General features: G+C 35.6%; 1 protein-coding gene across 3 annotated transcripts in view; it reads right to left on the minus strand.

Moving 5' to 3' along the window:
• ANKRD31 (ankyrin repeat domain 31) overlaps window positions 1-17,131 on the minus strand; it is a 135,946-nt gene that overhangs the window by 105,001 nt on the left and 13,814 nt on the right. For all 3 annotated transcript variants that reach the window (XR_006218519.1, XM_042988484.1, XM_042988493.1), the window contains exons 3-6: window positions 16,235-16,341; window positions 15,048-15,088; window positions 9,803-9,879; window positions 7,620-7,663 (exon numbers count right to left, since the gene is read on the minus strand). Coding sequence is in view for 2 of the 3 variants with exons in the window: in XM_042988484.1 (XP_042844418.1) it covers window positions 7,620-7,663; window positions 9,803-9,879; window positions 15,048-15,088; window positions 16,235-16,341 (269 nt within the window). In the remaining variant the exon portion in view is untranslated. The remainder of the gene's footprint in view (window positions 1-7,619; window positions 7,664-9,802; window positions 9,880-15,047; window positions 15,089-16,234; window positions 16,342-17,131) is intronic.

Here is a 17,131-nt window from a genome sequence, read left to right on the forward strand (position 1 = left end):
TTCACCTCTGTTATTTGTATACAATCTTCACCGGTCTGAGACATCTTGGGCTCCACTCCTAAACATTCATTTCCAGCAGTGAGACTGCTGCCTCCCTCTGTTTTGTGACAGATGGGTCCCACAGTGGCTTCTGATAATGTGTTTAAGGCTGCTAACAATTCATTTGGCGATGCATTATCCTTTGTGTTTTTTAGTAAATCTCTGTGACATGTCAAAGACACTGATATGGAACTTGGAGACTTGCTCAATGGGTTGGTCAACTCTTTAGGATCGAAATCACTCATTATTTCAAATAGTCTTTCCTCCTGAGTGATTTCTGGTGATATGAGTAACCTAAGGTAGACACAAATGTTTTAAGAGAGCTTTCTTCATCTTTGGTTTCTTCAGAATTCATAGTTGACATGGCTTCATTTCTAGACTCAGAAAACATATTTGGTACTGCTAAGATCTTCTCTGGCTCTATTAACGATTTCTCCTTTACAACCACCACATTGGATACTCTAAGAGCAGTACGTGAGAGAAAGCTAATTTCAGGAGAGTGTCTCTCTGTGCTTAGTTCCTGTGTGTTCCAAATAGGAATTCCATCATTATAGCATATATAAAAAATTAAAATTAAAACTTTATAGTTTTCTAGTTTATCATCTTGGGAAATTACCACTAAAAAGTTTCAACAACTTCCTTCCGCTTGCATAAATAAAAACACTCTTTACTAATTTCCTATGCCAAATCACTAATGACTCTGAATGCATCTACACTGGACCAAGAGTAAAAATGGCTGGGTCATAATTATAGATGCCAATTATTTGTTTAGCTAAGTTTAAATTATCTGTGCTAAGAGGCAGAGATGGCATGTATAGTTAAGTTAGAAACTGATCTCAAAAATTCACTGGAGTTAATAACCATAAAATTCTCCTTTGTCTAAAATAACATTGAAATTTTATTTACTTATAATGTTTATTTATTTTTAAGAGAGAAAGAGCAGGGAAGGGGCAGAGAAAGAGGGGAACAGAGGATCTGAAGCAATCTTTGTACTGATGGCAGAGAGCCCAACATGGGGCTCAAACTCAAGATCATGACCTGAGCTGAAGTCAGATGCTTAACAGATCATGAGCCCCTTAATCACTACTAATTTTTTTTTTTTTTTTTTTTTTTTTTTAGCGTTTATTTACTTTTGAGACAGAGAGAGACAAAGCATGAACGGGGGAGGGTCAGAGAGAGGGAGACACAGAATCGGAAACAGGCTCCAGGCTCTGAGCTGTTAGCACAGAGCCCGACGCGGGGCTCGAACTCACGGACCGCGAGATCATGACCTGGGCCGAAGTCGGCCGCTTAACCAACTGAGCCACCCAGGCGCCCCACTACTAAATTTTTTAAAGATCAATAACCAGGAATAAATTTGGTGTAGTTTCACCTACTTTTTATTCCCCACCTCAGTATGAATATGTAAATGTGAAATAAAAAGGCCAAATGACAAAAGGTCAGAGGAAAACAGAGAAGAAATAAAGACATGGTTCTATGTAAATATAAGCCCCAGGTATAAATCAACTGTGGTTGATTTAAACACATAAAACAAAGGTTATATTTTTAAGTGACTATTATTTTTCAAAGACATCATCTTAATAGGTTATACCTATTCTTACAGTTTTTCCAATGTTCAAAATATCATTAGACTTCCTCTTTTGAAATTGGTTTCAAAAAATATTGATAAGCCATTCAAAAAAATGTCTCAATACTTTAAAGACACTGCACTTTTTTCTAACCATTAAAAACTGTTAATTTGCTTGACCCTAAGTAACAGAATGAGTTTCAATGACTTTTGGCTATTTCACCTTCCAATGACACAGTACTCTAATAGAATGCATTGTAATTCCAATGCATTGGAATGCATTGTAAGCCCTCCAATGTTCTGATTTGATTTGAATAAGAGAAGTGAAAACCATTTTATTCTTCCCATCCTTTCCAACTGCCACCATTTAACTTCTCAGTAAACAGCATACAGAGTTTAAGAAGACATTTATTTATTAGTAAACTATAATTTGCTCACAAAAGTAAAAGGAATTTAGAAAAAATTCAAGAACCCAGAACCTATCCATTCTTTAAGTCACAGTACAAGGTCTCATTCCTATTTGAAGGCCTTATATCTACTAAATTCAAGGCCATTGGGGCACCTGGGTGGCTCAGTCAGTTGCACATCTGACTTTGGCTCAGGTCATGATCTTGAGCTTCGTGAGTTCGAGCCCAGCATTGGTCTTTGCTGCTGTCAGCCTGTAGGCACAGAGGCCACTTCAGATCCTCTGTCCCCCTCTCACTGCCCCTTCCCTGCTTGCGCTCTCCCAAAATAAATAAATATTAAAAAATAATAATAAAAATTAAAAAATAAACAAAGTCATAGATATAATAAAGTACATATGTTGGACTCTGCCCTAAAGGAACTTAATTTCTAAATGAAGATTGAAGGCATAAACACAAAGACATTAAATAAGGTATAAACGACGTCAAAAACACTGTATGAATTCAAATGAATGGCATCAACAAAAGAGCCTAGTGTTACAAGAAGTTTTCTGGGGGAAAAAACCAGAAGGTAGAAGAGGGTTCTCATGACTGCTTGAAGAATGGTTGGTTAAACAAAGTTAAGCAGGTTTCTTTACCGTAAGACTTTTCAGAGCATGTGCATTAAAATCTCTGAGGAGACTTTAGGATATAGGTTCTCCAAATTTTTTTGTTCACAAATATCCTTTTTCTCAAGATCTCATCTACTAATGTCATAGGATGCAAGTGACTGAAAAATGCTGACATAGTCAGTGAATAACGAATGCTTAAGAGGGAGCCATTACTTTGGTCAAGATTACCAGAGTCATCTGAGACAGATCCACACAGGAGAAAGGACTTGAACCAGAAATTAATTTGTGAAGGATTTAAAGAAGGGAAAAACACATATTAAGTACCACCTAGGTGCCAGACACCACGAACTATCATTGCTCTCAGTCCTCACAGTAATCTTGTGAAACAGATACTGCTATTGGTATTTTACACACGTAAATGGACACACTTGTCCTTGAAACACACACTATCTGGTTCCAAATGTTATGTTCTTTCCCTTGCTTTCTGGCTCCTGACTTAAAAGCATGGAGATGGTAATGTGTAACATATAGGTGAGATAAAATAAGGTACAAGTATGGCAGGGTGGACCTGGGGAGGTCCTTGACTACTTGAGTCTTTTGTGGGCAGAGTCAGTCTTACAGTTCTCTGATTCCCCACGGCACTCAGCAGAAAACAAAGCCAAAACAAGCACTCAACACATGGTTAGTGATTAGCAACTGGAAGATAGGAAAACAGTATCTAGCAGGAAATATTGAAGGAACTGGGGTAACACACAAACAGAAGGCATTTCTGCTACACCATCTCAGCAATTAGTTTGATAATAAGTTACATACTTCTCCTCTAGATAAACGGTAAGAGACTAATAATACTGGATAAGAAACACAGATCAATATACAGTATAAGGAAGATGGCAGAATAGAAAGACCCTAAGCTCACTTCATTCCACAGATACAACTAGATAACACATCAGAGTAAATAACTCAGAAAACGACCCAAAGACTGGCAGGACAAACTCCATAGGTAAATATAGAGAAGAGGCCACACTGAAGAGTATAGGAAGGACAGAGATGCAGTGGGGAGCTAAACAGACCTGCGAAACCTTCCCTGAGGGAAGAACTCCAGGGGATGGAGGGAAGAACTCCAGGGGATGGAGAGAAGAGAGAAACATACCATCACACTGAAGGGAAGGGACCCAGGTAAAATAAATCCCTATAACATTTGGCTTTGAAAACCAGAGGGGCTGAATTTCATGGGTTTTCACAACCAGTGGGACTTAAAACGTAGAACTTTAAAAATCAATAGGCTCACCTCTTGGAGAGCCAGGAGGGTAAAAGGAAACTAAGTCCCCACACTTAAAGAGACAGCACAAAAAAATAGCCTACAGAGATATATCATAGAAGCAGCAGTTTGGAAAATACTTGGGGAACAGGGGTGGGAAATTTGTTTACTCATCTCAGAATGTGTGCCAGAGGTGCAGGGATAGTTGGAAGACTTCTCCAGGAACAAAGTAGCTGGCAGGTGCCATTTCCTTCCCCATACTAAACACCTGGCCATATAGGGGGACCAGTGGGATACAGACAGTTGCTACCTAACTTCTAACAATACACCTGCTCCCATGGATTTTATGGATCCTCCCTTCCAACCCTACCAGGCTAGGTCCCCACCTGCACAGGACTGGGAGCAAATCTTGGTAACACTGTGGTCCCACCCCTAAGCACTTTTTGGATCCACCCCCCCCAAAAAGCTCTCAGTCACAGCCCATTCAAAGAGATGCAATTGGGGCGCCTGGGCGGCGCAGTCGGTTAAGCGTCCGACTTCAGCCAGGTCACGATCTCACGGTCCGTGAGTTCGAGCCCCGCATCAGTCTCTGGGCTGATGGCTCGGAGCCTGGAGCCTGTTTCCGATTCTGTGTCTCCCTCTCTCTCTGCCCCTCCCCCGTTCATGCTCTGTCTCTCTCTGTCCCAAAAATAAAAAAAATTAAAAAAAATAAAAAAATAAATTAAAAAAAAAAAAAAAAACAAAGACATGCAATTAAGACTCCGAGTGTACAAGCTGCCCTGACAGGGGCCAGCACCACTTCAAAAGGGACTCCTGCCCCGGGGAGAAAGAAAAACCACAACATACACCAGTCTAAATGCAGCCCCAGTAGTGGGTGAGGGGCAGACTACAGCTTGCAGCTTGGAGCCTACTTCAGATTCTGTGTCTCCCTCTTTCTGCCCCTCCCCCACTTATACTCTGTCACTCTCTCTCTTTCTCTCTCTCAAAAATAAATAAACATCAAAAAAAAAAAAAAAGAATAGTTAATATCTATTGTTCTCAAACTATTCCAAAAAATGAAGAGGAAGGAAAGCTATCAAATTAATTCTAAGAGGCCAGTATTAACCTGATACCCAAACCAGATAAAGACATCACAAAAAAAAAAATGACAGGCCAGTATCTCTGATGAACACAAATGCAAAAATCCTCAATAAAATGTTAGCAAAGTGAACCTAACAATACATTAAAAAATCATTCACCCCAGTCAAGTGGGATTTATTCCCAGGATGCAAGGGGTGGTTCAGTATTTACAAAACAATCAACATGATATATCACATTAATAAGAGAAAGGATAAAAACCATATGATCATTTCAATCAATGCAGAAAAAACATTGGACAGAGTACAACACTTATTCACGATAAAAATCCTCAACACAGTTGGTTTAGAGGGAACATACCTCAACATAATAAAGTCCATATAGGAAAACCCACAGCTGATGTCATACTCACCTAGGTTAGGAATGAGACAAGGATCCCCACTCTCACCACTTTTATTAGTAGAAGTCCTAGCCACAGCAATCAGATAACAAGAAAGAATAAGATATCCCAACTGTGAGGAAGAAGTAACACTTTGACTATTTGTAGATGACATGATACTATATTTAGAAAATCCTAAAGACTTCACCAAAAAACTACCAGACCTAATAATTCAGAAGGTTGCAGGATAAAACATTAATATACAGAAATCCATTGCATTTCCATTAACTAATAATAAAGAAGCAGAAAGAGAAATTAAGAAAACAATCCTATTTACAACTGCACCAAAAAGAGGAATAAACCTAGCCAAGGAGGTAAAAGACCTATACTCTGAAAACCATAAAGCACTGATAAAATAAATTGAAAACAACACAAAAAAATGGAAAGACATTCCATGCTAATGGATAGGAAGAACAAATATTGTTAAAATGCCCTTATTACCCTAAGCAATATACATATTTAATGCAATCCCTATCAAAACACCAATAGCATTTTCCACAGAACTACAACAAATAAACCTAAAATTTGTATGGAACCACAAAAGACCCCAAATAGCCATCTTCATTCCAAAGTTAATAACTTTTGGATTTCTCACATTTCATTTTTCATCCTAGGCTGGTGGCAGATAATCAGGTTAACCAGTATAAACAGTGATAAGCAAATTTCCATAGGTCCTAAAATGTAAACAAGTTCACACACACTTTTTATCAGAAATAGTGCTTGGAAGGACATATTTTTTATATTATGTTTTTAAAAATAGGTAGTCCTTAAGTGACTTTGTTTCAAAAGTTCACATGTGAGCTATGTGATGTTTAACTGGTGTTGACTTCAAACAATAAAAATTCATTAAAAGCCATATTGATACATTAAAAAAAAAAAGACCCCGAATAGCCGAAGCAATCTTGAAAAAGAAAAATAAAGCTGGAAGTATCACAATCCCAAATTTCAAGTTATACTACAGAGCTGTCATAATCAAAAGAGTATGGTATTGGCACAAAAACAGACACACAGATCAATGAAAGAGAATAGAAAGCCCAGAAATAAACCCATGATTATATGGTCAATTAATCTTCAACAAAGGAGGCAAAAAAATGAAATGAGAAAAAGTCTTCATCAAATGGTGCTGGGAAAACTGAATAGCTACATGCAAAAGAATGAAACTGGACCAGTGATACCATACACAAAAAATAAAATCAAAACTGATTAAGAACCTAAATGTGAGACCTAAAATCATAAAAATCCTAGAAGAGAACCCAGGCAAGAATGTCTCTGATATCAGCCATAGCAATATTTTTCTAGATATGGTTCCTAAAGCAAGAGAAACAAAAGCAAAAATAAACTCTTGGGACTACAAATAAAAAGCTATGCAGCAAAGGCAACAATTAATAATCAACAAAACTAAAAGACTGAATGGGAAAAGATATTTGCAAATGACATACCCAATAAAGGATTAGTATCTAAAACATATAAACAATGTATACAGAAGTGCCCGGGTGGCTCAGTCAGTTAAGCGTCTACTGACTCTTCATATCAACTCCAGTCATGATCTCACGAATTGTGAAATTCCAAATTATAGAAGCAGTGCAAGTCCATTGATAGATGGATAAAGAAGAAATGGTATATACATAATGGAATATTATTCAGCCATAAAAAGGAATGAAATCTTGCCATTTGCAATAAATGGATGGATCTGGAGTATAATGCTAAGCAAAGTAAGTCCGTCAAAGACAAATACCATATGATTTCACTCATATGTGGAATTTAACAAAACAAATGAACAAAGCAAAAAGAGACAAACCAAAAAACAGACAGTTAACTATAAAATACAAACATGCTTATCGGGGGGGAGGGAGATGGGGGTAGGGGTGAAACAGGTGAAGAGGATTAAGAATACACTTAATTCTTAATCTTGATTAACACTGAGTAATTTATAGAGTTCTTGAGTCACTACATTGTACACTTGAAACTAATATAACACTCTGTGTTAATGACACTGGAATTAAAATACAAAAAAGAAACACAGATCAAGACAATACTATTAAAGATAAAGGAAGAACAAATACTGGAAGGGGTTGTTAGACAAGGATACATTTCTATTTACCGAAATGGTTTAGTCATATTCTCACAGAGGGAAAGAATCTAAATGGCTAAACTTTAATCAGTATAATGTTTTAAAAATCTAAACACATGATCTGCATAGCCAATCTCTGTTATATAGACCAACCTTTTCTGGGTGTGGTAAAATTTCAGGATTTTCAGCCTCAGGCCCTAGAAGATAACCATACATTTTACTCCAGTTTTATTAAAGCACGAAAAACATACCCTCTCACTTAGCATTTCTTAATCATGTAACTTGAAATGACTCCCTCAGACATTCATGTGATTTATAAAATATTTTATAAATATTATACCTATTTATTGATGTAAAAGTATCATTACACTGGCAATAAACTAACAAAAGAAAATTTTTTCCATTTCTTTAAAATATACTACTTTACATGAAGATAGGTAAAATTATAATTATTTAGAATTGGTTCAGCTAAAACCCAGCTTCTCTATTTCGGCTGAGTGATTCTAAGAATAGGTAAGTACAAAGAGCACAAAATCTTATCTCCTTTCTCAGGGTCATTATCTTCTCCATTATGGGTAATAGAATATAAATTAATTTATGCTGTCAAGTTAGGCATGTAAAGGAACACCCCATGTAGGGGCCAAAAGGAATCAGGAGGTTGTCCTAAATATGATTTCCCCTTTACCTCCTCACTCTGCTCCCTCTGCAATTCATACCAAGTGAAGTTGAAGGAGGATCAGGAAAAAAGGTATTTCTCAAATTCCATTCCTCTTGCTTCATACCTTCACCATCAAGGACCAGGTACTGTGACATACTTAGGTAGGAATTTAGGGCTCTTTGGAATTTCAGGCATATGCTTGAGTCATTCACTGGTTTCTTTTGATTAGGCAGTATCTAGAGCTACAGCGTAATCCAAGTAATTGTCTGGTAACCTTACCATGCATCCTCACAAGGAACACAGGTTTTTCAGGAAAAAATAAGCATAAATACACTTATCACATGGTGCAAAAATCTGCATCTTATTGTTTTTTTGTTTTGTTTGTTTTACCTTTGCCATTTGATGATGACAAAGCTATGAAAATCAACTAGGAAGGCTAACATCATGGCATTGCACACCCTCACAGGATGAAGAGCAAAAGTTATTATGAATAAATAACTTCTTATCCTTGCATTAGAATTCTTTGTGCCAAGCAATGATGATAATACATGATACTGTGTATATCTTATCATTTAAAATCTTATCTCTAGTTGTTTAAAATTTTAGCACAAATGAAAGAAACACTGTAATACAATAGATACATTTTCAATTATCTCTTTTTTTTTAACTGTCTGATCCTTGGGGAATTAGTTTAAAAACACAGAAAAAGACTTCATCCACTTTTGCCTTCTCTAAATTGTAAAGCAAATCCTCAAAACCACCTCCTTCTATATTGTTTTTATCACCTCATCATCAAAAATGATCATTCTTCTATGCTAATACTTACTATTTTTAAAATTTGACAAGCTGATATAATAAAATATAGTATACTAGTGTGACTACTATATTAAAAATAAATGTTATTTAGAGAAAATTCTCATTTTCTAGCTACAAAATTGACTTAAAACATTTTTTACAAATTAAAAAAAAATTTGTGGAGTTTTGGTCTTTTAATAAATTATTAAAAGATTTTGTACATTTCCTACTAACACTTGAGACAAAATGTAGTAGTAACATGAATGTAGAAAAAAAGAATTCTAAAGTGCCAAATGAGAAGAAAATGCTCAGAGGAGCTAAATTTTAACTCATAAACAATTACAACAATTACTAATTTGTTTATTTTGATCATTCTACAGTTTGGTTAGTATTACTTTTGAACGATTGTATTAGAACAGAGCTAGCAATACTAGCTAACAATTTAATAGTTTCCTTACATGTAATTTAACCTAAAGTCTAGGATGATAATAAAATGAGCTTCCTGTTCTGAACACTCTGAAAGGAATAAAAGGATGAGGGAGTTGCAGTGAAGTGCCAGAAGGGAAAAGGAGCGTCTAGTCACAGCAGCTTCATGGCAGCAAGAAAAACCACGAAGTCAAAATCCTGGGGCCCATGGCACTTTTAAAGGCTTGCAACTCAGAAGTTCAGTGAGGGTGGTGATAAGAATGCACAGATAGCAACAGCATCATATGGCATGCGTGGCTTTCAGAAGGCCAAATGTCTTACATTTCCCACACTTTTAACTTCCTACTCATTTGGCCTTCTGAGAGCCATTAACGCAAATAAATCCATATCTAACTAAGCCTTCTATTTTTAGGCAAAGAAAAATTTACTTTGTATGACTCTACCCATAAAAACATACCTTGAATGCTTCGGTGGTTCAGTGAAAGTTCAGCCTGGGGAAATGACTCAGTGACCACTGGAAAACTTTTTCCATGCCTAAAAAATTAATCAATTAATAAATAGATACAAATATTGAAACGTTAAGAAAAAAACACTTTCTCATTCAAATACAATTTAAACTTTCTTTTTTCATTTAAAGGAATTTCAAAATTGCATGATTTTTTTTTGCTCCATCATTTTAATTACTTTTACAATTACTACCAATTTGCTAACATTTATACTTCAAGTATTTACAAAAATGAACAAGCTGAAAACTTAATGGTGAAGTTCAGGAGTGTAAACATGATAACCTTACATTTAGATGTAGAAGTCACTTTGGGATGACAGTACCAAATAGGGATAGTGGGCGAGAAAAATTGGTCCTGGTTTATGTATCTCGGTTATCGAAATCCTACAATACATTGAAAGCTTGTCATTATAGTTTTAAATGTAAGTGAAAGTCACTAATGAGAAAATTCTCAGATATTTATAATATCTCGTATTTCACAGTAGGCAAAGAACACATATGAAATATTGATGGAAAGAGATTGAAAGCAAAATAGGAGTCATGCTACCCTGCAATTTTATCATCTGCCCTGGGATAATTAAAAGTTGACTGAAGAGGGGCGCCTGGGTGGCTCAGTCGGTTGAGCGGCCGACTTCGGCTCAGGTCACGATCTCGCGGTCCGTGAGTTCGAGCCCCGCATCAGGCCCCTGTGCTGACAGCTCAAAGCCCGGAACCTGTTTCAGATTCTGTGTCTCCCTCTCTCTGACCCTCCCCCATTCATGCTCTGTCTCTCTCTGTCTCAAAAATAAATAAACGTTAAAAAAAAAATTAAAAAAAATAAAATAAAATAAATAAAAGTTGACTGAAGAAAAGCAGTCAATTATTTTTTCCTTAATCTAATTTACTACACAAAGGCAATCAAGATATCTCTCTTAAAAAAAGAACAAAACCCTCTTGTTCCAGCTGTTTTGAGAGAAGTTTTACACATCAGGCATGGTTACTTGAAGCCTAAGCAAGAATAATTAATTGAACACTTTGTCCTGTCTAAAAACAGAAGTGATCAATATACGCTACCTTGAAAATGGAACTGAAGCTGCTCATACAGAATAATTTCTATGAGGCAAATAGGAATGAATGTTGATTTTTTTCCCCTAAAATGTGATTCTTTGAGAAGAACAAGCTGACTTAAAACAAAATAAAATCATAGTCTGAGTCAACGACTGAATGTTTTTCCTTAATTACAAAGGAGAATTTAAGACATAAGTCTGAAAATAGAGCAAACTTTCAACTAAATTATTAAAAAATAGTTATTTATATTAAGTAACAGAGCAAATAATGTATATGTCTAACAGAGGAATAATTAAATGCATTATTAGTATACAGTCAAGTTATACAGTGAAATATTGTGAGGTCACCAAAATTCATGTTTTTAAATAATATTAATCACATAAGAAAATAATTTGATAATTACTAAAAAAATTTTTTATATGAGTCTTTTTATTTTTATTTTTTTTCCACTTTTTTTTCTTTATTTAGGGTACTAATTAAGCTTTAAATGATATCCTTTGATCCCATTTATCTTTGTGAAAAATTTTTTTTCTTTTTTTTTCCAATATATGAAATTTATTGTCAAATTGGTTTCCATACAACACCCAGTGCTCGTCCCAAAAGGTGCCCTCCTCCATACCCATCACCCACCCTCCCCTCCCTCCCACCCCCATCAACCCTCAGTTTGTTCTCAGTTTTACTAAAAATTTTTAAAAAGGAAACAAAAAAATTATAGAATGACTCTAATTTTTCAAAAAAATATAAACAGAAGTAAAACTATAAAAAAGCCTAAAATAAAATGTACCAAAATGTTAACAATGGGTTTCTAGGGCATGGATGCTGTGTTAGCCTTACCTAGTCTTCTTTCTTCCTTCATTTCTGTAGATGAACTTACAGTGCTAATATATTCAATAATAGAGTTATTTTAATAGGGTGGTTCTCAAACTTTTTGTTCTTTGGTCTCCTTTACACTCTTAAAAATTACTGAGAAACTCAAATGGCTTTTATTTATGTGCAATATATTTATTTAATATAATTTTTATAATTTTATATTTATTTGTAAATATATTTATATAATTATTTTATATATTATATATATTTAAAATATATATTTATATTTACGTATAATTTAAAATAGAGAAATTTTAAAAAATAATCATTAACTTAAAAATAACAGTGAAAGCACATTTATCACGATGAGCACTGAGTAAGATACAGAATTGCTGAATCACTACATCATATACCTGAAACTAATATAACACTGTATGTTAACTATACTGGAATTAACATAAAAAAAATAAAATTAAAAATAAATAAAAATAACAATAATAATCCAGTAACGTTAATATAATTTTATGAAAATTTATTATATTTTTCAAAATGAAAATGTGGCATTATTTAACATTTTGAAAAAATTATGGCTTCATATAAGCCAGTTGTCATCTCATTATCTGCTACTGCATTCAATTTTTTTTTTTTTTTTTTTTTTTTTTTTGCCAAGCGTTGTTTTTTTAGTTCTTTGTTTTGAGAGAGAGAGAGAGATCTGGGGGTGGGGAGGAAAGGGGCAAGGGGGAGGGAGGGAGGGAGGGAGGGAGGGGGAGAGAGAGAGAGAGAGAGAGAGAGAGAGAGAGAGGGAGGGAGGGAGGAAGGGAGAGAGAATGTCTCAAATAGGCTCCATGCTGAGCACAGAGCCTGACCTGGGGCTTGCCATGACCCTGGAATTATCATCTGAGCCGAAATCAAGCGTCAAACACTCAACCAACTGAGACACCCAGGCGCCCCATCATACAAATACTGTTTTATTTGAAGTATATAACAAAAATCTGGCCTCATACAGGTATGCAGTGGGAAAAGGAAGTACTTTAGTAGTCTTTTTGGATAACTCTAGTATCACACCAAAACTCTAAAAGGAATAACTTTACAGGTGAACTGGAAATGTAGAAATTGAAACACCAATGAACTTCTTGTATTCTGTCACATTATAACCCATTGGTTTATTTGCACTTTGAATGGATCTTTCACCTGCATGTGATTTTGTGACAGTATGCATTTGTCTTTTAGAAAATACTAATTCACTGAGTTACGCAGATCTTCCTTATACTGACAGATTATTAAAAATCAGAAAGATCACTTTTATAAATATTACCACTGATCTCGCTGGAAAATTTTAGGTACTGGGAAGCCATCAAGGTTTAGGTGGTGAAAACAAGTTTTCCTAACCTCTAATTTTCACTTGAAAGCTAGAACTTTTTCATTGGCAACAAATATCATAAGCTTTTCCTTGAAGTGACTGGCTTACTTCATTCATTTTCAAGACCATGTCTGCCATATACCCAAGTATGAATGTTATTTTGTCTGTCAATTATTCTTCCAAGTTCAAAGAAAAAGTGAGCTAATTTTCTTACAATGTTTATAATTCAAACAAATGCACAAGTGTTCTTAAGACAACTATCATGCTTTCAGTATGCACAGAAGTACTTAGGCATACTTCCCCATCATTGCACAGCACATCAAGAAGATATATATTCAAGGGTAGGAATTCAATAAAACAATAACCTTTCTGCTTCATCAAATGCATTAAGTGAAGCTGGGTGTTTTCTTCCTTTTCTTTTTTAAGTGGTAGTTCATGGGAGTGAAAATTACAGTGACTACTAGTACTAATGGGTGCCACTGCCCTGATTCATACTAAGGCTCCAGCATTTTACCCACCACTTACTTTAGCACTGTATGTGCAAATGTCAATACTATGAAAGAGGTAAATAATGTGTTAGTATTATTACGAAAATGCCTTTTTAAAAGATTTTTTTAAGTTTATTTCTTTTGAGAGAGAGAAAGAGAGAGAGAGCACAATCAGGGGAGGAGATAAGAGAAGTGAAGAAAAAGAGAATCCCAAGCAGGCTCGGAGCTTCAGTGCGGAGCCTGATGCAGGGCTCAATCTCAGGAACCATGAGATCATGACCTGAGCTGAAATCAAGAGTCAGATGTTCAACCAACTGAGCCACCCAGGTTCCCATGAAAATAGTTTTGATCTCACAGATCCTCTAGAAAAAGTCTCAAGGACTCTGAAGGGGTCTGCAGACCATACTTTGAGAACTGTTTTTTGTTTTTTTTTGTTTTTTTTGTTTTTTTTTAATATGTTTATTTAGTTTTGAGGGAGAGAGACAACAAGTGGAGGAGGGGCAGAGACAGGGAGACAGAGTGGACTCCGAGCTGACAGCAGAGAGCCTGATGCAGGGCTCGAACTCACCAACTGTGAGATCATAACCTGAGCCACAGTCTGATGCTTAACTGACTGAGCCACCCAGGTGCCATGCGAACCATTGTTCAAAAAAAAACTGAAAGGATAAAGCCTTTTAAAATACAATAATTCTACAAAGTCTAATTTCAATAAGGTCTACAAATTCTTCCTTCATGTCATGCTATAAATTTGCTTTTTAAATAACATTAATAGAGAATCAACTTAATATGAACCAATCCTCATGAAATGAAACTTATCTAGAATATTTGTAGATAACACTTATGCTGCTAAAGGGGCATTTGTTTTTCTTCCAAGATTTTATTTATTTTTAAATTTTTTTTTTAACGTTTATTTATTTTCGAGACAGAGAGAGACAGAGCATGAACGGGGGAGGGTCAGAGAGAGGGAGACACAGAATCTGAAACAGGCTCCAGGCTCTGAGCTATCAGCACAGAGCCCGACGCGGGGCTCGAACTCACAGACTGCGAGATCGTGACCTGAGCCGAAGTCGGCCGCTTAACCGACTGAGCCACCGAGGCGCCCCTTCCAAGATTTTATTTAAATTCAAGTTAGTTAATGTACAGTGTAGTACACTTTCAGGAGTACACTTTCAGGAGTAGATCTAAGTGATTCACCACTTACATATAACACCCAGTGCTCATCCCAACAAGCGCCCTCCTTAATGCCCATCACCCATTTAGGCCATCTCCCCACCCACCTCCCTCCATCAAGCCTCAGTTTGTTCTCTATAATTAAGAGTCTCTTATGGTTAGCCTCCCTCTCTGTTTTTATTTTGTTTTATTTTTTAAAGGGACAACCATTTAAAAAAAATACAATAATTCTAAAACTCCTGAGAAAATGAAGACTTGCTTTAGTGTGTAAAATTACAAAAAAAATCTACAATATAACAAAGCCAGAAATTAATATACTTACTGGAATAGAGCTTGACTTTGTTCCCTTTCATCTTGAGGTTGCTGGGGGCGGGGGAGAAGATTTTGTTTCTAAATGATAAATGCTAATACAAGAATTAAAAATTTAACATTTAAAATAATCTTATGTTATTGTTTCTTAGCATTTTTTGTCGTGGTAAAATATATATATAACACAAAATTCACCATCATAACCATTTTATACATACAGTTCTGTGGCATTTTGCGCACACTGTTGTACAACCATCATCAACATCCAGCTAGAGTACTTTTTCATCTTTTCCAACTGAAACTCGATACCTATGAAGTACTAACTCCCCATTCACCCCTCTCCCAACCCCTGGTACCTACCCTTCTACTTTCTGTCGCTCTGAAACTAAGTACCTAATATAAAAGGAACCATATAATATTTGTCCTTTTGTGTCTGAACTTATTTCACTTATCGTAATGTCTTCAAGGTTCACCCATGCTGTACCATGGATCACTATCTCCTTCTTTTTTAATTCCATTTTATGTATGTACTACATTTTGTTTATCCACTCAACTGTTGACGGATGCTTGTGCTACTATCACCTTTTGGCTACTTGAATAATGTTTCAGTGAACATGGATGTAGAAATATATTTTGGAGTCACTGCTTTCACTTACTCTGGGTATATACCCAGAAGTTCCACATGAAAGAGAGATAGATAAGGAAAGTAAAGAGAGGAAGAAATGAGACATTTTCAACATCCCCCTTTAAAAAAAAAAGGCTTGGGGCGCCTGGCTCCGTCAGTTGAGCGTCCGACTTCGGCTCAGGTCATGATCTCTTGGTTTGTGAGTTTGAGCCCTGCGTCGGGCTCTGTGCTGACAGCTCAGAACCTGGAGCCTGCTTCAGATTCTGTGTCTCCCCATCTCTCGGCCCCTCCCCTGCTCATGCTCTCTCTCTCTCTCAATAATAAATAAATGTTAAAAAAAATTTTTTTTTAAATAAAAATAAATAAATAAATAAATAAATAAATAAATATATAAGGCTTTCACCAAAGTCACAACAAAGAAACAGAATAACTGGCTAAGAAATGGTAAAAAACTGAGCAAGGGAAGAAAGAAAGAAAATAACAGACAAAAAGAATTAATCATTAGTAATTTGTCACTCTTTGAAATAGCATTTCCAATTTTTAATAAGTATGTATTTAATCAACATGCTACCTACCTGTAAGACTGCCTTGTCATTAAGAGGCATTATCTTATTTTTACTCATTTGCTCTTGGGGATTATCTCTCAGTTTAAACCCAAGTTGAATCTCAGGAGAAAGTTTGCCTAGAATGAAACAATCATAAATCCTTTGAAAATAGTCTCATTGCTCTGCTTTGGCAACAGCTCTATGATTTTATAGAAACTACAAAATGTCATTTAAATTTATTTTGTGAATTGTAATTTCCTAACTGCCACTTCTGTATATCAAAGTTTTTAAGTTATTAATTTCAAAGAAACATATATACTACACTGGAATAAAACAACACTTGATATTTATTGTTTCAGGATGAATGAATGCAAAGGATAAGTAAAGACAATATACAGACTTAAGCCCCACTAGAAGGAGTATTTTCTTTTTTTTAAATTTCATTTTAGGTCATTTTTAAAAACTTGTAATGCTAGTATGAAATACAAAAACAGAGTTTTGTGTTTTTAAGATGGGAAATTGAGCTCCTATTTTAACTTTTCTTCTCTTCTTAGTTCCTGAAAAGAATCCAAACAAAGGAGTTTTTTTTTTTTTAATTAAAATCTGAAGCAGCAATGAGAAAAAATGAAATATACCCACCAAGGATCAAAATGAGAATGTATTAAAGGGAAACCAGAGGTGCTTGAATGATCAGTTGGTTGAGCATCTGACTCTTGAGCCAGAGTTCAGGTCATGATCTTGTGGTTTGTGGGATCAAGCCCCACGTTGGGCTCTGTGCTGACAACGCAGAGCCTGATTGGGATTCTCTCTCTCTCCTCTCTGCCCCTTTCCCACTTCTGTACTCACATGCATGTGCATGGATCCCATCTCTTTCTTAAAATAAACATTTTTTTAAAAAAGGGAAACCAAACATTGGTAAACAGCATG

This window comes from Panthera tigris, chromosome A1 (assembly GCF_018350195.1).
Source record: "Panthera tigris isolate Pti1 chromosome A1, P.tigris_Pti1_mat1.1, whole genome shotgun sequence".
Taxonomy (NCBI): Eukaryota; Metazoa; Chordata; class Mammalia; order Carnivora; family Felidae; genus Panthera; species Panthera tigris.